The 23,766-nt window shown below is 49.1% G+C and overlaps 11 protein-coding genes across 14 annotated transcripts in view; 7 read left to right on the forward strand and 4 right to left on the reverse strand.

The window, feature by feature from the left end:
* H257_02458 (hypothetical protein) overlaps window positions 1-1,088 on the forward strand; it is a gene marked incomplete at its 5' end in the record, with an annotated part of 2,905 nt that extends 1,817 nt beyond the window's left edge. Inside the window, 2 exons of the mRNA XM_009826115.1 lie at window positions 30-177; window positions 231-1,088. Coding sequence (XP_009824417.1) covers window positions 30-177; window positions 231-430 — 348 coding nt within the window. The 3' untranslated portion in view covers window positions 431-1,088. The remainder of the gene's footprint in view (window positions 1-29; window positions 178-230) is intronic.
* H257_02459 (hypothetical protein) lies at window positions 360-1,088 on the reverse strand. The gene is made up of 2 exons (XM_009826116.1): window positions 1,008-1,088; window positions 360-954 (listed from the first exon to the last, which is right to left on the reverse strand). The coding sequence occupies exons 1-2, from the start codon at window positions 1,060-1,062 to the stop codon at window positions 518-520; spliced, it is 492 nt and encodes a 163-aa protein (XP_009824418.1). The 5' UTR covers window positions 1,063-1,088; the 3' UTR covers window positions 360-517.
* A 1,328-nt stretch (window positions 1,089-2,416) lies between these two features.
* Window positions 2,417-3,321, reverse strand: H257_02460 (hypothetical protein). The gene is made up of 2 exons (XM_009826117.1): window positions 3,083-3,321; window positions 2,417-3,010 (listed from the first exon to the last, which is right to left on the reverse strand). The coding sequence occupies exons 1-2, from the start codon at window positions 3,249-3,251 to the stop codon at window positions 2,550-2,552; spliced, it is 630 nt and encodes a 209-aa protein (XP_009824419.1). The 5' UTR covers window positions 3,252-3,321; the 3' UTR covers window positions 2,417-2,549.
* Window positions 3,322-3,474: 153 nt separating this feature from the next.
* H257_02461 (hypothetical protein) lies at window positions 3,475-4,370 on the forward strand. The gene has a single exon (XM_009826118.1). The coding sequence runs from the start codon at window positions 3,793-3,795 to the stop codon at window positions 4,279-4,281; it is 489 nt and encodes a 162-aa protein (XP_009824420.1). The 5' UTR covers window positions 3,475-3,792; the 3' UTR covers window positions 4,282-4,370.
* A 439-nt stretch (window positions 4,371-4,809) lies between these two features.
* Window positions 4,810-5,689, reverse strand: H257_02462 (hypothetical protein). Its single transcript, XM_009826119.1, has 2 exons — window positions 5,363-5,689; window positions 4,810-5,316 (listed from the first exon to the last, which is right to left on the reverse strand). The coding sequence occupies exons 1-2, from the start codon at window positions 5,586-5,588 to the stop codon at window positions 4,880-4,882; spliced, it is 663 nt and encodes a 220-aa protein (XP_009824421.1). The 5' UTR covers window positions 5,589-5,689; the 3' UTR covers window positions 4,810-4,879.
* Window positions 5,690-6,011: 322 nt separating this feature from the next.
* Window positions 6,012-10,208, forward strand: H257_02463 (hypothetical protein). The gene is made up of 7 exons (XM_009826120.1): window positions 6,012-6,553; window positions 6,624-7,013; window positions 7,833-8,056; window positions 8,104-8,419; window positions 8,988-9,341; window positions 9,654-9,830; window positions 9,909-10,208. The coding sequence occupies exons 1-7, from the start codon at window positions 6,098-6,100 to the stop codon at window positions 10,176-10,178; spliced, it is 2,187 nt and encodes a 728-aa protein (XP_009824422.1). The 5' UTR covers window positions 6,012-6,097; the 3' UTR covers window positions 10,179-10,208.
* A 1,244-nt stretch (window positions 10,209-11,452) lies between these two features.
* Window positions 11,453-12,367, forward strand: H257_02464 (hypothetical protein). The gene is made up of 4 exons (XM_009826121.1): window positions 11,453-11,672; window positions 11,738-11,907; window positions 11,962-12,134; window positions 12,196-12,367. Exons 1-4 carry the CDS (start codon window positions 11,512-11,514, stop codon window positions 12,292-12,294), a joined length of 603 nt encoding a protein of 200 aa, XP_009824423.1. The 5' UTR covers window positions 11,453-11,511; the 3' UTR covers window positions 12,295-12,367.
* A 106-nt stretch (window positions 12,368-12,473) lies between these two features.
* On the forward strand, window positions 12,474-14,721 carry H257_02465. Of its 2 annotated transcripts, XM_009826122.1 has the most exons (7): window positions 12,474-12,626; window positions 12,682-12,767; window positions 12,834-12,963; window positions 13,012-13,163; window positions 13,233-13,467; window positions 14,161-14,300; window positions 14,366-14,721. In XM_009826122.1, the coding sequence occupies exons 1-7, from the start codon at window positions 12,498-12,500 to the stop codon at window positions 14,628-14,630; spliced, it is 1,137 nt and encodes a 378-aa protein (XP_009824424.1). In that variant the 5' UTR covers window positions 12,474-12,497; the 3' UTR covers window positions 14,631-14,721. The 2 variants fall into 2 exon arrangements, with proteins under 2 accessions (XP_009824424.1, XP_009824425.1); XM_009826123.1 differs by lacking the exons at window positions 14,161-14,300; window positions 14,366-14,721 and having other exon boundaries at window positions 13,233-13,748.
* Window positions 14,722-14,780: 59 nt separating this feature from the next.
* On the forward strand, window positions 14,781-18,310 carry H257_02466 (hypothetical protein). 3 transcript variants are annotated; one of them, XM_009826126.1, is made up of 13 exons: window positions 14,783-14,952; window positions 15,003-15,137; window positions 15,208-15,239; window positions 15,305-15,572; window positions 15,619-15,670; window positions 15,853-16,041; window positions 16,116-16,151; window positions 16,201-16,299; window positions 16,391-16,507; window positions 16,643-16,789; window positions 17,070-17,282; window positions 17,373-17,515; window positions 17,590-18,208. In XM_009826126.1, the coding sequence occupies exons 1-13, from the start codon at window positions 14,870-14,872 to the stop codon at window positions 18,206-18,208; spliced, it is 2,133 nt and encodes a 710-aa protein (XP_009824428.1). In that variant the 5' UTR covers window positions 14,783-14,869. The 3 variants fall into 3 exon arrangements, with proteins under 3 accessions (XP_009824427.1, XP_009824428.1, XP_009824426.1); XM_009826124.1 differs by having other exon boundaries at window positions 15,208-15,572; window positions 17,590-18,310; XM_009826125.1 differs by having other exon boundaries at window positions 14,781-15,137; window positions 15,208-15,572.
* Window positions 18,311-18,949: 639 nt separating this feature from the next.
* On the forward strand, window positions 18,950-21,124 carry H257_02467 (hsp82-like protein). The gene has a single exon (XM_009826127.1). The coding sequence runs from the start codon at window positions 18,968-18,970 to the stop codon at window positions 21,092-21,094; it is 2,127 nt and encodes a 708-aa protein (XP_009824429.1). The 5' UTR covers window positions 18,950-18,967; the 3' UTR covers window positions 21,095-21,124.
* Window positions 21,125-22,815: 1,691 nt separating this feature from the next.
* Window positions 22,816-23,739, reverse strand: H257_02468 (hsp83-like protein; the record flags this gene model as incomplete). Its single annotated transcript, XM_009826128.1, has 1 exon — window positions 22,816-23,739. One exon carries the CDS (start codon window positions 23,737-23,739, stop codon window positions 22,816-22,818), a length of 924 nt encoding a protein of 307 aa, XP_009824430.1.
* Between the last annotated feature and the right edge of the window lie 27 nt (window positions 23,740-23,766).

The following is a 23,766-nucleotide window of genomic DNA, read 5'->3' on the forward strand; positions in this document are numbered from 1 at the left end:
CGTTGGCCCAAGTCGTGGGGGTGCCCCAGTCGGTCTTGGACGCCGAGTTCGACTCGTACTTGAAGGCGGCGCGGGGACAAGCCGCGGACACGTTTGGCCGGACGGCGTTTGCTAACGTCACGGAGTTGCGCCCGATGTTTGTGTTGGAAGTGGAGCCCGTGGTGCATTATTGCATGGGTGGGTTGAAAGATACGAAGAGTGTGTAGAGATACGATGTGGACTTGTTGTAGGGGGCGTGCAGATCAACGAACATGCCGAAGTCGTGCTGGGCAACCACACGACGCCCGTGAAGGGGCTGTATGCTGCGGGCGAAGTGTCGGGCGGACTCCACGGCGGCAACCGCTTGGGCGGCAATTCGCTCACCGAATGCGTAGTCTTTGGACGGCTGGCGGGCCAGCGGGCGGCGGTGCTCGTCGCTTCGAAATATTAATATCCCAAGTAGTTTTGAGTGAATTATATAAGCTAGAAAGCCAAAGTTTCGTTAAGGAGCATTCGTTTGAAGTCCGTCGTTTAAGACTTATTTGGGATCGTAGGCGGGGAGGATTTCACATGAACCAAATGGACACTTCTTGTACGTTTCTGGAGTCCCCACCATGATGGCCATTTCAGCAAGGCAACAACAAGGACAACAAGCTGCACACACGTAATCGCGGAACGTGTTGGTTGTCATGCCCCGCCTCTGTCGGACTTGGCCTCGCAGCAACGTCACCAACACGACCAGGACCACCGAGCAGCACAGTGACAGCACTTGCAACGTGTTTGCGTTGGAAAACCAAAGCTTAGAAGCGCCTGAGAGTATACTCTGGGTTCGTATGCTCGTGGCAGTTGAGACCATGGCCCCAACAACGGCAACCAACGAACCCCAGAGTACGACAGTGTAACCACCGAACACGTCCAAGCGCGAGCTCACCTGCGCCAGCGTCACGCAAGGACAGCAGCAGGCGAACAAGCCAGCTAGGTAGGCACAACATACACATGACGATCTTGGTTCATGTAAAAGTACAAACCGTGGGCAACGTGAACTTTATTGACCCTGTCGTCGCCGCAGCAGAGCGAACCCATCGTTGCTTGTCAAAGCATTGAATTCCAGATCTTAATTTATCCGGATATGGAGCCGACATTTATGTTAATACCTGCTGTCTGTAAATACTAGTACCGGTAGTAGCTTGGTTGTTCAACTTCACTTTACCATTTCCCGGCGCCTGTCACATTGGTGACAAAAATTAGTGTTCCAGTTATCTGATTGGCCTAAACTTAGTGGAGTGTGGTCGTTTCATTGATGGTTCTGATCATATTTTTTGTTGCATTCGAACAACATTGCTAAGTAACAGTGGTCGAAGGCATCCAGGGTATCGGGATTAGGGTTATTTCGAAATATTATATTTGAGAGTATTCATATAAGCTTTCCTGTATAAACGTCAAAATTAATACTATTAAAATATATAGGTTATTATTTGTAAATGTCATATTTGCCTCATTTCCGTCATGTTTTGTGAAATATCTCACAAGATATTCATTTCTACACCTGACATCCAAAGAACGTTTTTAATATGGCGTTTAGTTATGAGCACACAAGAAGTTTCACTGAAAAAGGCTATCTGGACCTTGAGAAATGCATAAATATTCCCTCGATGCCTTCGACCACTCCATGTCTGCTCGCAATACAAATTCCAAATCAAATTTGACATACGGCAAGCGCATGGCGCTAAGAGCTTCTGCAAGTAAGCTCAAATGGGGCACATTGCTGTCGACGATGCCTTGCTTGTTCAAGCGGCAACTGAGGGTGGTTGGAACATCCAGCTAATGTGCCAACCAGGTCTAGAACGTTCAGGTCCGGCGACTGAGGACCTGAACGTTCTACCTAGACCTGGTTGGCACAAAAGAGTTGAAGAAGGCCAGGTCTAGAACGTTCAGGTCCGGAGACTGAGGACCTGAACGTTCTACCTGGGCTTCTTCTATTCAGTCACTGCAGCATAAAACGGAATGTCGGTCGGTCCATGGAGGACCTGTCAAGGAATCGTTCAAGTGTGCCATCCTGGCGACGGGTAATGCATGCGATTGTTGGGGTCAATGGCGAGAACAGCTACAAGATCCCTCGGAGCAATAATGTGACTGAGGATGACGCGATTGCATTGGAATTGATGGATACGCGCATGGAAGCAGAGGATCGCATGAGCGGTGTCTGTGACTCATGTACCTACTGTACCGGTAGTGTAAACCTTTTAAATACAGATTCGTTTTACATGGGTTTTGCATTGCATTGAATGTTTGCCTGCACTTGGAGGTAGTACATTTTGGAGACTACCCTTGATACATGGAAGTTGTGCGTTCGTTAGTCCTGTTGAACGGATCCCAAGTCAAGAGCTTGTCGATCCGTTCATAGCTGTCAGATGAACTAACTGTAAACCAAAGCACGTTTGGAGAAACAACACAGTACACATCAACGATTAGAGTAGTATAGCAAAAAACACACCACTGGATTCCTTTGAATGGGTTGGCAAGCTAGTGCTACTACGTCGTACTGCAGTATGGCTGCTGACAATGACCAGCTATTGCAGCGGCACCGCCACGTAATACGCTGGCAATGTGTCCCGGGGGCCCACGGAGCAGCACTGTCCAGGACCATACACCTCCACTTGGGTGGACATTTGGGCGACGGTGCAGCAGTGGCAAAACAGAGCGCAGCAGCAGTCTTCTGCGGGACTGCCGGGAATACGAAAGAACGATCGGACACGGTGGCGCAACCAGGCGACAAACGTGACGATGACCAAGGCCGCGAAGGTGGCGGCGACGTTGAACCGCGTGGCTTCCGCTTCGAGGTAGATGTCCACGGGGCGTCCGTGGGTGTGGATGGAGTACCAGTCCAGTTCAGCGTAAACGCGGAAGAGGTTGCCGAGGACGGTGAACGCTAGCACGCCTATCAACACTCCCGCATACCCACCAAACACGTTGCCGAGGCGAGACGCGACTTGGGCCAGCACGAAGCATTGGCAAAACGCAGACATGAACGCTACATACAACCATAGGATGATGATAAGAGTTCAGGCATCTTGATATCGTCGATTGGAATGATGACTCGTACAGTTGACACCAGAACTGAAGCAGCCACAGATCCCAGCTTTCCACGCTGGTAGAGCGTGATTCAGAACCACATTGGGCACTCCCTCCACTGGAAGTTGCTTTTGGTATGATGGCTGCACCTCTTCAGAGTGAGTCAGAGGGGCAGCTTCGGAAGAGTTGACGGACGACATAGGTTATCAAGGTTCACGCCGGCAAAGGTGATCGATCGAAAGTCAGTCGCTACTTTTGCAAACGTTTACTAAACGCTTGAATTATTAAATATATCTCCGGTATTGTTTCACTTTACTTATATTTTTTGCAAATATTGTGTGCAGTAACAATATATTCATAGAATGCACGTCGAAACAACGCACGCATTCTTTTCTGCGACCTACAGAACTTTTGGGTCGAAGAGCCTGTTTGGGTCGAAGATAAAGAATGGCCTGGATTCGAATGCTCATTCCACGATGTCGCCCATGGACGAGAAGTCACCCATGGTATTCCAGCCGACCATGTTCGTGCCGCCGCAGCCCATCCCGTACCCACCCAACTATACGCAATACGTCACTGGTCCAGCGCAAGGAGCGTATGGCATCCCTGTTGTGGCCAGCACGATGTGGAAGTCGGGCATATTTGAATGCTTCCAGTCGACGCCCAATGGTTCGTGTCATATCAGCCCAGCTGAGCTGATTGTTGACATCCTTGAGTAGCTTTGATGGCCCTGTTTTGCCCATGTGTGGCTGTGGCCCAGATCGCGTCTCGCCTTGGCGCGTTCGGAGGGTACTGCGGCGTCTTGGCGGTGCTTTTCGTGATCTACTGCACCCATCACGCGTTTGCCGGGCTCGCTCAAAACGAAGTCGACAACTACGAACAAGACCAAGGCCACTGGACCCCTCAAAACATCAACCGACTCATCACGTACGCCACCCTAAGCTCGTTGACGGCGCTGTTGCCAGCGCTGTTCCTCGCGGTGCTTCGCACCCGCGTCCGTCGCGTGCATCACATCCAAGGCAGCGAATGCGAAGACTTTCTGTGCTCGTACTTCTGCAACTGCTGCACCATTGCCCAGATGGCCACGGAAGTGCAAGCGTACACACCTGGCGAGTGCTCGTTCGGGCCCCGCAGCACCATCCCTGCCTACCACGTCGTGTACGGCAACACGTTGGTGTAAACTTGAGCGTTATGCGTATGAATGCACCAGGACAAGTTAGTTGTTTATAACGTTACAGCCTATCGTGTACTACCGGTAGTACCATTCCCATGGTCACGTCACGACGAATGTCGAAAATAACCCACTTAGTTCGTCGGTGGTCCTGTACTCTTGATAAGCTTACGTAGTACTTCAGTATTACTACGTAGTAGTCGTAGTTTGTACTGGGCCGTTCAGGAGGCGTACGAGCACTCGAATTCCTTGCATTCATGGCCATCCCTTTGCGACGAGAGCGTGAACGGCAGCGGGTGGGGGTCCCACAGTTATTACGTGATACTACTCAGTACAATCCACACACACGTCTTGACTGGAACAAGTGACGTGGCCATACTGTAGGGAACAAACACACTTGACAACCAATTGGAAGAATTCTAACGGTAGTCCAAATTCAACGGTCAACAATCATCACTTTTCCTAATCACTTTTCAATGTGTCTCGTGTTCTACATCTTGATAAGTTAACGTTACATGTGCATTGTTATATGGTCATGAGGACAGTTTCATTGCAGCCTTGTCCACGTCCGTCACGATACTTATAGACGGAATAATATCAATAGTATCGTCGAATTATACATGTGCTTTAAGTTACGTAACTCAAAGTATATATGGGTTATACATGCTGGGCATAGCCTTGCAACGTGTCGCGGGGTCCAAACGCACACACCCCAGGCGTGTACGATTCGACTTGGGTGGACATTTGGGCGATGGTGCAGCTCATGCAGCACAACGAACAGGCAAAGTCTTCCCATTCGCTGCCTTGGATTCGGTGGAAGCTGCGGACTTTGGTGCGAACAGCCGTGACGAAGCACACTAGCGCCATGCACAGCAACAGGGACAGGACGCCGTAGCCCCCGACCCGTCGCCCCCGCCCGTCGTCTTCGTCCAACTTGGGGTGTTCCATGCGCCAGTCATCGACGCCGTTCAAGACGTTTTCCAGCACCACAATGGTTGCAACCCCCAAGAGAACAGTTTTATAGCCGCCGTACACGCCGAGCCGAGACGTGATTTGAGCCAGCGACACACAGGGACACAGCCAGGCCATGAGTGCTAAACAAGCCTGGTCATTAAAGCCGTGAAACATGGCATACGTTACCATTGGGAAAGATGTTTTGAAAGCATTCAAACACTCCAGCCTTCCAAAACTGAGGGCCTTCCGAGGTTGGCACGCCCGACGAGGACCGGTCTACCATGTAGTCGCCGCGAATGGGCTCGGGCTGCACGTACACGAGGGGCACTTGCATCGAGTGCAGATTACTCGAGTTGGCAGGGGTCGCCAACGGGGTGAACTCTCCAGATTGTTTCATGTTCGCAAATGACATGCCGTTTTCCTCAAGGGCGTGGATGCGTGGCGAACTACCGGACTATGAATTTCCAACATGGCGGACAGGATAAAAATACCACCCAACGGTCAGCAGACCACGACGAATGGATTCATCTGATCGGATCCTCCTTATGTACACCCGCGCCCGACATAACCTTAGCCGTACGTTGCCACTTCATCGATAATACATGTACAGTCACCGTTTGATGGACCTTTTTACGGTGGCTTGATTGCCGAAGGTTGGCTGTGTCCAGACGCGACTACCTTGGCTGTCTGCCCCATCATGTACAGCTCTGAAGGTGGGTGACTCAGGGCAATGGCTTGAGGTATTGCGTTAGTGCATGCCACGAGCGAACTGCACTCTGTTGCTCGACTATGACGGTGGTCAAGTGAATTGACCTCATCTACTTGTCATCTGGATAGTACCGGATAATATTCCAGGAATTATCCGTATCCTTTTGCAATCGAAATTGGTGGGCTATCCAAACTCCTCGGGCACACTAAAGCATGGCGTACGGGACCAACCTGTGGTTGGACGACGAGGAGAACTTGGTGTTCGACTTCGAAGCGATCTTGCCATCTCTCCATGAGTCCACTCCTGTGATTCTTGTGGACGAAGATGGGAAGAAGGATTTTAAGCGAGGAACGGTCGTGTGTCGACATTGGCTGCGCGGGTTGTGCATGAAGGGCGACAACTGCGAGTTTCTGCATCAGTACGATATGTCCAAGATGCCAGAATGTCGGTGGGGCATGGAGTGTCAAGTGCCCGAATGTCCGTTTCGCCACGTCCCCGACGAAGATCGCATGGAATGTGCGTTTTACAAGCAAGGGTTTTGCTCCCACGGCGCCGCGTGTCGGTATCGCCACGTCAAGTTGTCGCGCGAAGAGTGTCCAGTGATCGCCGACTTTGGTTTGCAGAGCAAGGTCGCGGAAGAAGAGAGTGCCAAGCGTCGCAAGGCCCAGGTACGTCCGTCGACATACACCCTTTATCCAAGCGTCAACCCCGCTCACGTCGATCTCAATGTGTTTGTAGCCGGTGAACGAATTCTTTAAGATTGCAATCTGCAAGCATTGGGAAAAGCAAGGCTCGTGTCCATTTGGTGACGAATGTCATTTTGCACACGGAGACAAGGAACTGCGCCCGTTTCCCAAGGACGGACACGGCGGTCCGGGAGGTGGTGGCAACCACCACATGGGCGGAGGATCCCACCAGATGATGCCGCCACCTCCGCATGTGATTCCGTTCAAAGCGCCGGACGTGCCGCCGTCATTCGTCATGCCGGACGCGGAAGGATCGTCCACGTACATTGTGCTGCGGTCGCACAGCTACCAAAACTTGGCGCAGTCTGTGCACCATCAAAAGTTTGCCGCCGCTGGCTCCACCCTTCAGCTCATTCAGGACGCGATGACCATGGCCGATCAAGTACGTCTACGGTGTCTCATAAACGAGGGTGAAGTTGTCTTTGTCGCAGAATTTTGGACGTGGCAGAATCGATTTGAGTGCTTATTCAGTGTATAGTATACAAACTTGCATATATGGACTGGGCCAAACTGCAAACTACACTACACGATGATTGGTTGAAAGTTCTCGTTATTGCACGTTGATTGGGCAGTACATTTGTGCAAAAATTCAGTCGATTCTACTCGGAAGTTCAAATTGAAGTGTATACCATTGCTATCAAGAATCTCGTCATGTTAATAGAGTAAACATGCACGATAGTTGTCGTTGGATGTGCTGAATGCTTGTGATGTCGTCTATTATTGAAATATATGAGGTTTATACCTTTTATGCTTGATGGATGGGCGGCGGCGATGTGTTCGTGATGGATCTACCTACCTCTACGCACTTTCCTGTGACATGGTCGTGTTGTGATACAGTATACTGCATGCATGGGAATGTTTTTGCCCATATCTTTTTGTCTTTCAAAGCGCCAAGTCCTTTTTTGTATGGCCATGACATACATTCACACTTTGGAACTAGTATGTGTGTTGTATGCCTCAAAATATATTTCCTCCTACGGACAATCGCAGGACCTTGTATATTTCATATAAAACTAAGTTTTAGAGGTACATATCTTTGGGACTGCAACAATCAATCGTTTTAGCTACCAATCACATTGCGACGTTCATTCTTTGTAGCCAATCATCCTCGTTTGCTCGATGAGTTGGTGCTATTTTTGTATCAATCCCCCAAATACGCAACTTGGACTCAAACGGACAATATACTTATATATATATATAGGTATTTTTGTTTTTGTCCGTGTCGCCGAGCTTTCATTTCCAAGGCGTTGCGCGCATCGTGCAAGTACCTACGGGGGATGACGCGGGCGTGTCATTAGCCGACAGCACCGTGCCGTTCGCAGAGTGGCGCGGCGACTTTGGCGTGGAATGGCTGCGGACTTGCGAGATTCCATTCGAATCGGCCGACACGATTCCCACGGCCAAGGACGCGGCGCTGTCCAGATTGTACGATTCCACCATGACTCGACCTATTTTGATTGGCGGTGAGCTAGACCAGATGGGACCGAGTTGACGAAAGAGTGCGGCCATGCGTTGCTGGAGAAGATGTTCTTTCACCCGATGATCCGCCTGCACATCAAGTCGGTGGAGGATGAAGGCGTGCTCCCGGGCGGCGCGTTCGAACTCGCCAACCGCCGCCGCCACGCCGCCGAAAGCGTCGCCAACTTTGTCGACCCCGCGCGACTCATGCCGAGTGCCCACGTGGCTCACCGATGGCAAGTGGACCTCCCTGGCTACGTCTTTGCATGCAACGGCGCCACCATCGACGAAAGTTTCGGCCGCATGCTGTTTGGATTGGCCAAAGACCAGGTAATATGGATGGTACCTCACCAGTATATATATTACTATATATATTTCTAGTAACAGGTACTACATAGTAGTAGTAGTAGTAGTATGCTCTGTTACTACGAATACGTGATTGATTCTTCACATTGTACTTTTGCCTTAAACGGATGGCCAGAGAGGTGTGTGTTGTGTGTGGGGGTATATGTGTTGATTTTTATATATCATCTAAAGGCTTGTATACATATATATATTTATGTTTTGAAATGAGAAACCATCGTTGAGGTGGGGATGGTTTCGTGTCCCATGGTGATATGCGTTTTTATTATTATTTTATTATTATTCTTTCGATGGTCGTGAAATGTTTTGTATATATATATATATATATATATATATATATATATATATATTTTTATTTTTATTTTTTCGAAAGGCGATGTGTGTGTGTGTGTGGATTTCGATACTTGTGAAAGATTGAACGTATGTATATATATATTGAATCAAATATATAGACATTCAAGTGTGCGAAACAACACGAATGAATATCATATATCCGATGGGCTAATGTGGCATGTCTTTAATGCTATTACTGTAGGAGCAAGTCGCAGTCAAGAACGTGCAAGTGGGCACGCCGCTGTTCCTTCTCAACATGAGCGACCGCCACGTGTTGGGGATGTTTGAAGCCACGTCCTCCGTCGGCATGAACATCATTCCGAACGCATTCACCGCCGGCATGCCGCCGGGGACGACGGCGACGCCGTTCCCAGTGCAAGTGCGCTTCCGCTTTGTGTTTGACGCACCGCCTATGCTGAACGACTTGCTCAAGAGCGTGCCGGGGCTCGAGCGAGGGGTTCGCATCGGTCCCCTGACGCTCGAAGCCACGCAAACCCTCGCGAATGTGTTTGCCGAGCGATGCAAAGCGACCAATTTAAACCAGGATGGCGCCAAGGTCGGTCTTATTGCTTTTGATTCGAGGTTTGCATGCTGTTTTTGCTGTCTCTGATATTGTGTATTCGTTCTATGACTCAAAATATATTTCCTCGACGGTTGGTTAACCGCCGAACAATCGCCGGACCTTCGAAATTTTATATAAAACTAGATTGAAGAGGTATATATCTTTGAGACAATCAATCTTTTTAGCCAATCATATGGCAACCTATATTCTTTGTAGCCAATCATCCTCGTTTGCTCGATGAGTTGTTGATATTTTTTTATCAATCCCCCAAAATAGGCACATTTGACTGAAAAGCATAATATTTAGGTGGAGAAAAAGGCAAACGAAGAACAGTTTATTGTCGGAATTGAAGAAGACAAGGAGTTTGGCGTCGTGCAAAAGATCCTCGGACCCCAAGGCGGCAGTCATGTCAAGCGGATCATTCTGGACGCAGGTGGCAATGCCAAAGTGCGGCTGCGGGGCCGTGGAAGTGGATTTATTGAGGTAAACATATATATATATATTTGAAGATATTGTTTAAACAGGCATATTCTGTATGGGTGGCGATGACGAGGCATGTAGGCAAATGGAGAAGAAGCCAAGGACCCGCTGATGCTCGTGGTGTCGGCAGACAACGACCGAAGCTTCCGCATCGCGTGCGACGCATCCAGGGACCTCTTGGGGTCGGTGCATCGCGACTACCAGGCGTACCTCCACAGCAAACACCGAGGGGGGTTTCCCCCCATGATGGGCGGGCGAGGCATGCGCGGGCCGCCGCCGCCGTTCCGAGGACCCAGAGGGCCGCCCCCAGGCGGGAATTACCGTGGTCCGCCTCCGCCACATCACCGATAAAACAAAAAACGCATATTATATTAAACGCAACTTGCAACCTCGGGGGGGTCGAATTGGTAGATGCGGTGAACTGTACAGAACAGGACTGTACTGTACAATACTGTCGTGTACTACCTGAAGTATTACTAGTACATGTAGTAACTTGTTACTACCCTCGAGTACACTTTGGGTGTTGTTCACTGAGTACTACACTTGTGTACTACTGTACTGCTACTGGTAGTACAGTAGTAAGTACTGTACACTTGACTGCCTACTGTACTCAGAGTACAGTACTAACTGTAAATTAACAGTACAATACTGTACTCGAACGAAGTACCGTACTCCTGTACTTACAGGTTTTAGTAGTACTAGTTTCAATTATTAATGATACTACCAATAAAGTCGTCCTTTTCAATAGGAGTAAATACTAGTACACCACAACCGCCATCGCTGATACTGTACCAGCACCATGAGCCCAAACAGCACTGGAACCAGCCACTTCCTTCCGCCACTGCAAATAAGCACGTCGTACATAGCACTTATACTTTGTCGAAGATATTGCAATTAACGAATACTTCCTCTGTTCCAGGTTACTGGTGCCATTTCGAAATTTAGTTTGTTCCAAGTTAGTGGTGACATTTGTTTTTGATTGGCTAATTCGATAGTTTTTGTTCATTTACCGACTTTTCATTGGTGAGAAAGCTTAAAAAACACTCAATTTCGGCAAAATTGTATTTCAATTTCCAATCAATGAAGATATCACATGCCAAATTTGAGTAAGAATTGGCTTTTGGGGGACAGTTCAAAGTCAAATGGCACCAGTAACCTGGAACAGAGGAAGTAAGTACTTAGTCCGAACAAACTACTAGTAGTAGTATTAATACCTACTAGTAGCACTCTTCCGGTGTCAACATCTTGTACGATCCAATCGCGTGGACAGTAGACGCGTGGGCGCCACATCCACCTTCATTAAGTAACACCAAGGAGAAATGTTATAAATACCCTACTGTACTAGTTCTAATATGGGGTTTTCAATTGATGGCATTGTAACAATTATACTGCCTTTTCAATTGAGTTATAACCCCATTTTTGACTTTGTTGTGATGGTGTCGAATCTGAGGGGGGAGGTATTTGTCGCATGTCGGAAAGCGTGACAAGGCGAAATGTGTGGACGATACATTCGTCGGGAATTGGCGGGTGGCCAATGGCAGCGCCGTGTTTGACGCCCAGCATTTCCATTGGATCTGCATGACCATATGTGACCCGGCCAATCCCAGCCCGCTTAAGCACGGATGCCACGTTCTCGTTGGTGGGTCTGAGAACATTGGCACTTCCCAACAATCTCTCAGTCGTCATGCGAGGCCTTCCCAAACTGGCCACGGCTCAAAAGATGGTGGATCGGGTAGCGACCCAAAAGCTGGTGCACCGTCCCCTCTTTCGCTCCATGGCCCCCAAGATTGAAGTGCCCCATAAGCTCGTGCAAATCTCCAACGACCCCAACTACACCCACATGAGGTTTGAAGACCCCCTGAGGATCATGGCGCCTCTTACATGCGTCTTTTCCTTCCCGTGAACTGTAGTGTGGACGTGTTCCAAAACACGGGATTTGCGATCGGAGCTTCCCACTTTCTCCACTCGTTGCAAGGGGCGGGCAAGTACGAGATCCTCGAAGTGTACGGTCACAACGACAAGACGTTTACGACCAGTGTGATCCAGTTTGGCGTCAATCTGTGCGGCCACCAAGGCGTGGGTATGATTTGATCTGCTTGTTCTGCTTCTTGGTCCCCTAACAAGGTGTGGGTAGTGCATGGCGGGTGCATTTCCACGGTCATTGACGAGCTGTTCCAGTGGACGGCGTACTGGACGACCGGACGCATCGGATACACGGCCAACCTGAACGTCAACTACCGCCGCCCGTTGCCCGTCGAACGGCCCGGTATCCTCACCGCGGAATTTGAAAAGAAAGACGGCCGCAAGGTACCGTTACTGGGATCATTCATGCTGTCAAGCGATTTGGCTAATGGAATGTGATATGTAGCTGTACATGAAGGCCAAGCTAGAAGACAACGACGGGATCATCTACACGGAAGCCACGACCTTGTTCTTGTTGCCCAAGGAGGTTAATGGAGAAGCGTGATGATTGATCTATGGAGCAGATCGTTTAATATATTATATTACAAACATTAACAGAAATGTTCTATGGAAATCCCCAATTTCGATCGAAGTTCCAGGATTTCTGACGTAAAGTCGACCAAATTTGACAATAAATATCGAAAAAAATGGAAATAATAATTGTGGTGGTAATTACATATTTCTTGATCAGTCAACATTTGGGAGCAGATGTGGTTGCAGCGAGCTGCTTCGAGCCTTCGACGACGACCTTCTCATAACGTTATACTCATGAAGGAGCTTAGTACAGTCACAACGATCGACCAAGAGGCCACGCGATTGTCCTTTGCAGATATCATCGTACGTTCTCCATCAGTGATCATCGTTTGCAGGTCTGTCTTTGACGACCTTGCAGGGCGACGAGAGTCTGCGAGGCCGATGGATGAGCCAAGGACCCATTCTGGAGCGCATGGACATGCTTGGCGCAGCTATTGCGTGCAAGTACGACAACGTTCCATCTGTATTGTGCTTGTTTGCGTTGCTGATGCATAGTATGCGTGCGTCTAGGGCCACGCAAGGCGGGTGTGCGACTGTGAGTTTTGACCAAGTCGAGTCTCACGTGCCCGTGTACCACGGCGACTTGTTTCAACTCGAAGGGCAAATCCTCAACATCAACAACACGTCCACGTCCATCCATGTACCATCGTCGATGATCTATACACCGCGAACTTGACAATGCATGTAGATCTCGGGGTACCGCGTTGATATGCTCACGGGCACCACAACGCACACCCACGATGCAATCCTAACCTTTGTGGCCATCGACAAGAACGGCCGGCCGCGCTCGGGGTTGCCAAAGCTCGTGTCGCCGTTGAATCCGACGTTCGTTCCATTCATGTATGTTGTCCGTACCACGTACTCTCTGCCCATATATACGACTGACATGTTCGTGATATGTTGGCAAAGGGCGAACAAAGCTGCGCAGCGAAAGGAATTGGGCGCGCGATGGCGCAAGATCCAGGAAGAGGTGGACGCAATGGAGTACATTCGCAAGGACATGCTGGATGTGAACCCGCTGAATGCCTCCCGGACGACCTTCGTACCCGTCAAAGCCACGTTGGTCGAAGTCCAGAACCTGTTTTTGCCCAAGCACTTGAACATGAACAACACGATCTTTGGCGGCGAAATTCTGCAATGGATGGTACGTCCATTGCTTGATTACTACTGTATACTACTAGTAGTACTGTATGGCTATTGTCCTTTGAGCTGAAACATACTAGTAGTAGTACTGATTGGTTATTGTATGGATATCGTCCTTTGCTGAAGCATACTAGTAGTAGTACTGATTGGTTATTGTCGTTTGCGCTGAAAAAACATGGAGCGTTGTCAGCTGCTTCACGAATAATCGATTTGTGTCAGATTTTAAGCTTACTCAATCTACTTTATATATATATATATATATTGTGCTTTCGAGTGAAATTTCATTGTGTTGTGGCGTGGTTTCTCGTTGGAATTTCAATCGATTTGATTGGCTACCTTAGATGAGCTCAAAATTATTAGCCAATCAAAACCTTCTCAATGAAATTCAACCAATCAGATCGGTTGTGGATCGGTTTGGTCGGCGCGATTCGATTGCACCCTCCCCAACTTTGTATCAAATCGGCAATATGCTCAAGATATATTTTTTGGTTGGGCCAAACTGCTGGGCCAAACTAGAATTGGTTGCTAAATTTTCTCAATAGTGTAGTTTGATTGGCTAGGTCCTTCCAAACTACAGTGGCCTAATAAAAATTCATTCGATTCTATCGAAATGTCCATGTTACAATATTATTGAATAGATTTGATAATAGTGTAACGACTGGACCGGACATTTGACATTTGTGAATTTGTTTAGGACAAGGTGGCGGTGTTTTGTGCCCGTAAATTCACGAAAAATGTGCACATGGCGACGATTACGATGAATCGCATCGTGTTCCAACTGCCCATCACGACCAACGACGTCGTGAGCATGAAGGCGCGCGTGGTCATGGCGCGGTGCGTACGCTAGATGGCTCTGCTGATACAATATAGGGGTAAATCGACCTGATGGACCTACATAGGCGGCATACGCTCGAAGTGGAAGTGGAAGTGTTTATCGAACGCCTGGGCTTGGCCGAGAAACGCAAGTCGCACACGGCGTACTTTACTGTGATCAACCTCAACGCAAAACAACTCAAAGATCCCATCAAGACGGGGTTGTATGTGGACGAAGGTGACCAGGAAAGCATGCGCCTACTCGTCAAAGCGCAAAAGCGATGGGCGTTCCAGGCCGAACAGAATTCCGTCCATGACGTGCCGCCACTCCCCATGACGTCCAACTTGTAAGACGCTAGTAGCTCCATGGAAGCAGCTAGAGTCCAATGCCATGTTGATCTCTGTAATTTGGAGCTGCACTTTCGTTTCACCAGGAATGAAGTTCACTACAGTATCCGGATTCCACGATTATCCGGAGTACCGGAAATTACAATTTGAACAAGCGAATATGCTAACGCGGGAGGAATGGAGTGTGGCGTTGGCACCGCTGTGGAAGGAGTACTACATGACAGAGGACGAAAGTGACATCAATGACGCTGAGATGTTTCCTGCCTTGCTGGGATTCAAGGATATGCTTCGGGAGAGTCGCAAGCCGGATGGTTTCTTGGCCCATGTTCGTGAACGTCTCTACGACATCGCATTGACGACAGACATGTCACGTAGTACAACTTGTCCGATGTGGACGTGGTCACGATTCCGTGTAAGCACTTGTTTTCGCTGTTTGGCGACGACGCACACGATTGCTTTGTCGTCGGGTACGACCATTACCTGCGCAGTTTGGGGTTGGCGTTGTGCATGGTATGTATGTATCCATCCATACACAGCTTCGTCGAACGAGGCATCATCGTCGCATATCTTGCCTCGTTAGCTGCGCCACGAAGACGAACTGGACACGTCCGAGTACGACATCCACCCCCGGCCACGCATGGAGATGCACACCGAGAAGATCAACGTGCGGATCGTAGGGCTGGAGCCGGAGACGTCGATCGGGGACCTAAAGGCGCACGTGGTGGACCAGTTTGTGTCGGTCACGGGCACCGTCACGCGCGTGAACGCAATCAAACCCCTCGTCGTGCACTGCGAGTTCCTCTGCGAAAAGTGCGAAGGCGTCACGGAACGGTACTTTCCCGACGGCAAGTACGACCCGCCCGCCTCTTGCGGCACGTGTCGCAGTAAATCCACGCTCATTCCCAACCGAAGCGCGGCCAAGACGGTCGATTTTCAGAAAATCAAGTGAATTTTCTTTTAAATTGTATTTTTTCCTGACATTTTGGCGTAGAATTCAAGAAGTAGACAACGGGGACGCCGCCGCGGGTCGCATTCCACGCATGGTATACTATATATATATATATATATATATATATGTTTCCACCAAGACATTTAGCAATATATATATATATATATTAATTTTATTTATATATATATTTCATTCATCATTCATTCATATATATATATAATTTTAAAGATTTTTTTTATTGAAATATTATTATATAGTGTTTTGGATATGTTGTAGGTAGAAGTGGAACTCACAGAAGACTTGGTGGATTCGTGTGTGCCTGGCAGCATCGTCACAATCTGCGGACCCGTCAAAGCCGTCAACTCGGAAGTGCACAGCGGCCGCTTTGGCAAGCAGGCGCAAGCGAGCAGTTTGTATGTGCTGTACATTGTCGCCAACTCTGTCGTCAACCACAACCAGGCCGAGGTACGTCCATCGCTCCTGTCTATATATATATTCAGTGTATATTTTGGTCACAATAATAATATTAATCGAGATAGACGTCCAAGGAAGACACGGCGGAATTCTCGCCCCAGGTAACAATGAGGTTGGGTCGTACATATTCTGAGACATGGTGAATTGTAGGATCTGGATGCGATTTACACCATCGCACACGACGACCAAGTGTTTGACCGCCTCATCCATTCGTTTTGTCCTGGAATCTATCGCAATGAACTGGTCAAGGTAGTAAGGTCTACACGCTTCTGTGGATCATTAAATATATATATATATATATATATATATATATATGTGCTTGGGTTTCAAAGCGAGATAGGCGGGTCTGTTGTTGGCGTTGTTTGGAGGTGCCCAGAAGAAAGAAGATAACGCAGTGTTTACTCGAAGTGACTCGCACGTGTTGCTAGTGGGCGATCCAGGCTTGGGGAAAAGCCAAGTACGTACTGTACAATAGATAGGCTAGGTAGTTGAACCTGTTTAGCTTCCAATACTGTACACATCCGGCAACCCACTTGTATATGGCCGATGCCCCCGTGTAAATATAAGATGAAGATGCTTTGACGACTGGTAGATGCTTCGAGCCGTGTCCATGATCACTCCTCGGGGGGTGTACGTCGGCGGCAACACGGCCACGACCACGGGCCTCACGGTCACGATGGTCAAGGACTCGTCCGGGGACTACGCCCTCGAAGCAGGCGCGCTCGTGTTGGCGGACCAGGTACGTTTTGCTCCAGTTTAGTATATCCGTTTCCAGTGTACTACGTAGTATATATCAACTTTTCTATATCCACTTCCTGTTTATATATATATATATATATATCAACTCCACCATGCATTTCGTGTCTTTATTATATACTTCAAAGTATATATCGTCTTCACGATCCATTTCCTGTTTGAATATCTATGTATATATTATCACCTTCTTTTTTTTTTCACCGCCGTTTTCGTGTTTATATATATATATATATATATATATATGGAGTGTAACAAGATTGTAGGGGGTGTGCTGCATCGACGAGTTCGACAAGATGGCGTGCGACTACCAGGCGCTGCTGGAAGCGATGGAGCAGCAAAGCATCAGCATCGCCAAAGCTGGCATTGTGTGCAACTTGAACGCGCGGACGTCCGTGATTGCCGCCGCCAACCCATCCGGCGGCCACTACAATCGCAGTCGCAGTGTGAGCGAGAACCTGAAAATGAAGGCCGCGTTGGTATGATATATATATATATATATATATATATATATATACATCCATGAGATAAATATTATGTGGGAACTTACATGTATAATCGGGGTGTAGTTGTCTCGATTCGACTTGATTTTCGTGCTGTTGGATCGCCCAGATGCGTCGAGGGATGAGCTTCTGTCTGAGCATGTGATGCACAACCACTTGGCGCACCCGCACAAGCGCCAGCGACGCCACGACCCCCACCCACGTTTCACGTAATTCCAACCACCAGCTCTATCTCTACTAGTACTAGTACTAGTACTACTACTACTATTCGTGTTTAATTTAGACAATTGGCCACCCAAGCCGAGACAGACGTGACGTTGAAGCAACGGTTGGTCGCGAATTCCCTCGAGATGCAGGACGACCCGATCAGTCTGTACCATATTCGGCGATACATTGCCTACGCGCGCAAGTACATTCACCCGCAACTATCGCAAGAAGCGCGGCAGTACCTCCAGGACAAGTACCTGCAAATGCGGTCGGACGCGGAAACGGCGGCCGGCGACGGCATCCCCATCACGATGCGGCAGCTCGAGTCGTTGATTCGACTGGCCCAAGCCCGCGCCAAGATCGAGCTCCAGGACGTTGTGACTGTCCAACATGCATACGATGTGGTGGAGATCATGCAGGAGTGCTTGCTGGACACGTACACGACCGAGGAAGGGCACTTGGACTTCGGACGCAGCGGCGGCATGAGCCTCGCGAAGAAGGTCAAGGCGTACGTGGCGCGACTGAGGAAGAGCGTCGCTCAGCGCAACAGCCAGCTCTTTTCCATGGACGAACTGCTCCAAGTGGCCAACAGCATGGCGCTGGACGTCGACGACTTTCGAGACTTCGTCGAGATCCTTCGCAACGAATGCTTTGTGCTCAAACAAGGGGTAAACGTGTACAAGGTTCAAATCTAACGATCGAGCAGCCAACACTGAAAGTATCATGTCCTTCAAAGTATGGCCAGTTTATGGTGCACGGGGCAGTTTAAGGTACACTCAAATTGGCCAATGGAATTGCTTGAATTTTGGAGTAGCCAATCGAATCACTAGAAAAATGAAATCACTAAAACATACGCAAAAACAGCATACATATTTTAAGCTTAAACCGTGCACCATAAACTGTCCTTCCTATTTTGCCTTGACTTGTGAGTGGAATCGAAGTAAATGAACGCTAAACTGAAGTCTATTCCAGCCGATTAAATAATCAGAAGAATGCCCAACCTTTCGGCTTCATGCAGCACTTTTCAGAATTGAAATCCCGGTCCTGGGAGACGAGTAAGCTGCATTCTACGACGAAGTCTCTGTCAAGTACACCATAAACTGGACACACACGTCCCTTGTTTGTGGTGGTGCCACGTCATCTCGTACGTTCAGTCAAACGAAACGGCATGCGCCAATCAGCGACCGAGTTGCTGGGTACCTTGAAACTTCCAAAACTTGAAAAGCGAACGATACGGATATTTATCCGGTCAACGTAAAAATCTAGAAGCGCGCGAAAGGTCGAGTGGCTTGGTGGGATTGGGCAGTTAGAGCGTCGGGATTGGCTGTTTGGAAAATGGGGGCGTATGATTGGCTGAAACGTCGAAGCTTCTCGAAACCAGACAGGCCATCTAGCGACGCAATGGATGGAAGCTCACTTTTCAATTTTGTTCAGAAGGCACAACCAGCAGCATCATGTCGACCACCGAAGGCGCCGAAACGTTTGCGTTTTCCGCCGACATCAGCCAGTTGTTGAGCTTGATCATCAACACGTTTTACTCGAACAAGGACATCTTCTTGCGCGAGTTGATCTCGAACGCGTCCGATGCGTTGGACAAGATCCGGTACCAGTCGTTGACCGACGCGTCCGTGTTGGACAGCGACAAGGACTTGGAAATCAAGATCATCCCTGACAAGGCCAACGGCACGTTGACCCTCCAAGACTCGGGCATTGGTATGACCAAGACCGACTTGGTGAACAACTTGGGTACGATCGCCAAGTCTGGCACGAAGGCGTTCATGGAAGCGTTGGCCGCCGGTGCCGACATTTCCATGATTGGTCAATTCGGTGTGGGTTTCTACTCTGCGTACTTGGTTGCCGACCGTGTGACGGTGCACTCGAAGCACAACGACGACGAACAACACGTGTGGGAATCCGCTGCCGGCGGTTCGTTCACTGTGTCTGCCGACTCGTCCGAGCCCATCAAGCGCGGTACCCGCATCGTGTTGAAGTTGAAGGAAGACATGTTGGAGTACTTGGAAGAACGCAAGTTGAAGGACTTGGTGAAGAAGCACTCTGAGTTCATCTCGTTCCCCATCAAGTTGTACGTGGAGAAGACGACCGAGAAGGAAGTCACGGACGACGAAGACGAAGAAGAGGAAGAGAAGGAGGGCGAAGACGACAAGCCCAAGGTGGAAGAAATCACGGAAGGTGATGACGACAAGAAGAAGAAGACGAAGAAGATCAAGGAAGTGTCGCACGACTGGAACCACTTGAACGGCCAACGCCCTATCTGGATGCGCAAGCCCGAAGACGTGACCCACGAGGAGTACGCGGCGTTCTACAAGTCGTTGACGAACGACTGGGAAGAGCATGCTGCCGTGAAGCACTTTGAAGTGGAAGGCCAACTGGAGTTCAAGGCGTGTTTGTTCGTGCCCAAGCGCGCGCCTTTCGACATGTTCGAAGGCGGTGCCAAGAAGAAGGTGAACAACATCAAGCTGTATGTGCGCCGCGTGTTCATCATGGACAACTGCGAGGAGTTGATGCCTGAATACTTGAGCTTCGTCAAGGGCGTGGTCGACTCGGAAGACTTGCCGTTGAACATTTCGCGCGAAACGTTGCAGCAAAACAAGATCTTGCGCGTGATCAAGAAGAACTTGGTGAAGAAGTGCTTGGACATGTTCAACGAGTTGGTGGAAGACGCCGAGAAGTACAAGAAGTTCTACGAAGCGTTCTCGAAGAACTTGAAGTTGGGGATCCACGAAGACACGACCAACCGCACCAAGATCGCCAAGCTCTTGCGCTACCACTCGACCAAGTCTGGCGAAGACTTGACGTCGTTCGACGACTACATCTCGCGCATGCCCGAGTCGCAACCCGGTATCTACTACGTGACGGGCGAGTCGAAGAAGGCGGTGGAGAACTCTCCGTTCATTGAGAAGTTGAAGAAGAAGGGTTACGAAGTGTTGTTCATGGTGGACCCCATCGACGAATACGCTGTCCAGCAGTTGAAGGACTACGAGGGCAAGAAGTTGATCTGCGCCACGAAGGAAGGCATGGACTTGAAGGAAACGGACGACGAGAAGAAGACGTTCGAAGAAGCCAAGGCCGCGACGGAAGGCCTGTGCAAGTTGATGAAGGAAGTGTTGGACGACAAGGTGGAGAAGGTGCAAATCTCGAGCCGCATCGTCGAATCTCCGTGCGTGTTGGTGACTGGCGAGTACGGCTGGTCGGCCAACATGGAGCGCATCATGAAGGCGCAAGCGCTGCGCGACAGCAGCACGTCGTCGTACATGAGCTCGAAGAAGACGATGGAGATCAACCCGTTGCACCCGATCATCAAGTCTCTGCGCGAAAAGTCGGACGTGGATAAGAGCGACAAGACGGTCAAGGACTTGATCTGGTTGTTGTACGACACGTCGTTGTTGACGTCTGGCTTCTCGTTGGACGAACCCACGACGTTTGCCGGCCGCATCCATCGCTTGATCAAGTTGGGGTTGAGCATCGACGACGATGACATTGCCGAAGAAAACTTGGACGACTTGCCTCCTCTTGAAGGCGACGAAGGCTTGGAGGAATCCACCATGGAAGAAGTCGATTAAATAATTGAATGAACTCTCGTATCTATAGCACTTTGGACAGTCTGTAGTATTAATACTTCGTAAGTTTACTGGCGGATAAGCCAAAATAGGATCACAAGTACTAGTACTCATAGTCGTTCGAAATTCTCTGTACTGAATTATTAATTAGTGCTACTACAGTATTATACTTCGAAGTAGCACATTTTATATTAACGTTACAGAGGTAGTATTCGGCAGCGTTGAATCACGAGGACCGATGATACTGATAAGTCGTTGATTGAAAATCCTACATAACGTTAAGCCAAATCACTGTGTCTTTCGCACCGTTGGGGGATTTCGTACAGGCCCAAACTCACTTTCTGTCGTTGTTTTTCCTGTTTGGGGAAGTCCATGCCAAAATATATCATGGCGAATACGCGTTTCCGAGATGACGTTTCTATAAGTGGAGGCCTTCCAAAACCTGGACAAGTCAACTTGCGAAGTGTCGGCAGTAGCACCTGCTTCTTGTCGTCTAAAATCGCCAGCGACGTCATGTATGCGTATACGCCTTGTCGACCAACATCAAAGCCCCCTTGCGGCCTCATTCCAATACTAGTATATCAGCCTAACTCTCCGAGCTCACCATCATACATTTCGCAGGAGCACGCCCAAAGCACACCCTTGTGGTTCGTCACTCCACTCCGGTGTGTACTGGTAGGTCCTCGACGGGAGAACTTTACCCATGTGAAGCACGGCTGTGGTAAGTCATTTCCATATCGAGGGTAGCGGCACACAGAACGCATCGAACGCTGTACACATGCCCCTCCCGCGCGACCTCCTACTTGTACTGAACCCTAGGCTCTGTGTATTGTAAATGATTTCAGGTTAGCTAGGCGTTGATCTTATGGGTTGCGCATGCCTAGAGTTAGTAGTGATGACTGCACGACTCCTTCGGGAAGGAGAAGATCACACCGACGCACAACGTTGAAACACATAGCATTGTCGGTCGGTTTGACCTTTACCGGTGCGCCATTAGCGTGGCAGTCTATATTTCCAAGCCGCCGACTTACGACTGACTTGCGTAGATACATAGTTTCTCATGCGCTATATCTACTCTACGTCGTTTCGCCACTCGCCGCCTGAACTACTAGTATGTATGATGGTGAGCTCGGAGAGTTAGGCTGATATACTAGTATTGGAATGAGGCCGCAAGGGGGCTTTGATGTTGGTCGACAAGGCGTATACGCATACATGACGTCGCTGGCGATTTTAGACGACAAGAAGCAGGTGCTACTGCCGACACTTCGCAAGTTGACTTGTCCAGGTTTTGGAAGGCCTCCACTTATAGAAACGTCATCTCGGAAACGCGTATTCGCCATGATATATTTTGGCATGGACTTCCCCAAACAGGAAAAACAACGACAGAAAGTGAGTTTGGGCCTGTACGAAATCCCCCAACGGTGCGAAAGACACAGTGATTTGGCTTAACGTTATGTAGGATTTTCAATCAACGACTTATCAGTATCATCGGTCCTCGTGATTCAACGCTGCCGAATACTACCTCTGTAACGTTAATATAAAATGTGCTACTTCGAAGTATAATACTGTAGTAGCACTAATTAATAATTCAGTACAGAGAATTTCGAACGACTATGAGTACTAGTACTTGTGATCCTATTTTGGCTTATCCGCCAGTAAACTTACGAAGTATTAATACTACAGACTGTCCAAAGTGCTATAGATACGAGAGTTCATTCAATTATTTAATCGACTTCTTCCATGGTGGATTCCTCCAAGCCTTCGTCGCCTTCAAGAGGAGGCAAGTCGTCCAAGTTTTCTTCGGCAATGTCATCGTCGTCGATGCTCAACCCCAACTTGATCAAGCGATGGATGCGGCCGGCAAACGTCGTGGGTTCGTCCAACGAGAAGCCAGACGTCAACAACGACGTGTCGTACAACAACCAGATCAAGTCCTTGACCGTCTTGTCGCTCTTATCCACGTCCGACTTTTCGCGCAGAGACTTGATGATCGGGTGCAACGGGTTGATCTCCATCGTCTTCTTCGAGCTCATGTACGACGACGTGCTGCTGTCGCGCAGCGCTTGCGCCTTCATGATGCGCTCCATGTTGGCCGACCAGCCGTACTCGCCAGTCACCAACACGCACGGAGATTCGACGATGCGGCTCGAGATTTGCACCTTCTCCACCTTGTCGTCCAACACTTCCTTCATCAACTTGCACAGGCCTTCCGTCGCGGCCTTGGCTTCTTCGAACGTCTTCTTCTCGTCGTCCGTTTCCTTCAAGTCCATGCCTTCCTTCGTGGCGCAGATCAACTTCTTGCCCTCGTAGTCCTTCAACTGCTGGACAGCGTATTCGTCGATGGGGTCCACCATGAACAACACTTCGTAACCCTTCTTCTTCAACTTCTCAATGAACGGAGAGTTCTCCACCGCCTTCTTCGACTCGCCCGTCACGTAGTAGATACCGGGTTGCGACTCGGGCATGCGCGAGATGTAGTCGTCGAACGACGTCAAGTCTTCGCCAGACTTGGTCGAGTGGTAGCGCAAGAGCTTGGCGATCTTGGTGCGGTTGGTCGTGTCTTCGTGGATCCCCAACTTCAAGTTCTTCGAGAACGCTTCGTAGAACTTCTTGTACTTCTCGGCGTCTTCCACCAACTCGTTGAACATGTCCAAGCACTTCTTCACCAAGTTCTT

Source organism: Aphanomyces astaci, assembly GCF_000520075.1.
Source record: "Aphanomyces astaci strain APO3 unplaced genomic scaffold supercont1.4, whole genome shotgun sequence".
NCBI classification, from domain to species: domain Eukaryota; phylum Oomycota; class Saprolegniomycetes; order Saprolegniales; family Verrucalvaceae; genus Aphanomyces; species Aphanomyces astaci.

Excerpts from the sequence above, each read along its gene's own strand:
- H257_02467 (XM_009826127.1), top strand. The coding sequence starts at position 18,968 with ATGTCGACCACCGAAGGCGCCGAAACGTTTGCGTTTTCCGCCGACATC.
- H257_02465 (XM_009826122.1), top strand. The coding sequence starts at position 12,498 with ATGTGGTTGCAGCGAGCTGCTTCGAGCCTTCGACGACGACCTTCTCAT. Across the intron at positions 13,468-14,160 it reads GCGAAATTCTGCAATGGATG|GACAAGGTGGCGGTGTTTTG; the intron begins GTACGTCCATTG and ends GAATTTGTTTAG. Across the intron at positions 14,301-14,365 it reads GCGCGCGTGGTCATGGCGCG|GCGGCATACGCTCGAAGTGG; the intron begins GTGCGTACGCTA and ends GGACCTACATAG.
- H257_02466 (XM_009826124.1), top strand. The coding sequence starts at position 14,788 with ATGCTAACGCGGGAGGAATGGAGTGTGGCGTTGGCACCGCTGTGGAAG. Across the intron at positions 14,953-15,002 it reads CGGATGGTTTCTTGGCCCAT|TACAACTTGTCCGATGTGGA; the intron begins GTTCGTGAACGT and ends CATGTCACGTAG. Across the intron at positions 15,138-15,207 it reads TGGGGTTGGCGTTGTGCATG|CTGCGCCACGAAGACGAACT; the intron begins GTATGTATGTAT and ends TTGCCTCGTTAG.
- H257_02460 (XM_009826117.1), bottom strand. The coding sequence starts at position 3,251 with ATGTCGTCCGTCAACTCTTCCGAAGCTGCCCCTCTGACTCACTCTGAA. Across the intron at positions 3,011-3,082 it reads CTTCAGTTCTGGTGTCAACT|CGTTCATGTCTGCGTTTTGC; the intron begins GTACGAGTCATC and ends GGTTGTATGTAG.
- H257_02461 (XM_009826118.1), top strand. The coding sequence starts at position 3,793 with ATGTGTGGCTGTGGCCCAGATCGCGTCTCGCCTTGGCGCGTTCGGAGG.
- H257_02459 (XM_009826116.1), bottom strand. The coding sequence starts at position 1,062 with ATGGGTTCGCTCTGCTGCGGCGACGACAGGGTCAATAAAGTTCACGTT. Across the intron at positions 955-1,007 it reads TAAAGTTCACGTTGCCCACG|CTGGCTTGTTCGCCTGCTGC; the intron begins GTTTGTACTTTT and ends GTGCCTACCTAG.
- H257_02463 (XM_009826120.1), top strand. The coding sequence starts at position 6,098 with ATGGCGTACGGGACCAACCTGTGGTTGGACGACGAGGAGAACTTGGTG. Across the intron at positions 7,014-7,832 it reads CGATGACCATGGCCGATCAA|GTATTTTTGTTTTTGTCCGT; the intron begins GTACGTCTACGG and ends ATATATATATAG. Across the intron at positions 8,420-8,987 it reads TTGGATTGGCCAAAGACCAG|GAGCAAGTCGCAGTCAAGAA; the intron begins GTAATATGGATG and ends CTATTACTGTAG.
- H257_02464 (XM_009826121.1), top strand. The coding sequence starts at position 11,512 with ATGCGAGGCCTTCCCAAACTGGCCACGGCTCAAAAGATGGTGGATCGG. Across the intron at positions 11,673-11,737 it reads CCCAACTACACCCACATGAG|TGTGGACGTGTTCCAAAACA; the intron begins GTTTGAAGACCC and ends CGTGAACTGTAG. Across the intron at positions 11,908-11,961 it reads GTGCGGCCACCAAGGCGTGG|TGCATGGCGGGTGCATTTCC; the intron begins GTATGATTTGAT and ends AGGTGTGGGTAG.
- H257_02462 (XM_009826119.1), bottom strand. The coding sequence starts at position 5,588 with ATGTCATTTGCGAACATGAAACAATCTGGAGAGTTCACCCCGTTGGCG. Across the intron at positions 5,317-5,362 it reads TCAAAACATCTTTCCCAATG|CACTCATGGCCTGGCTGTGT; the intron begins GTAACGTATGCC and ends AGGCTTGTTTAG.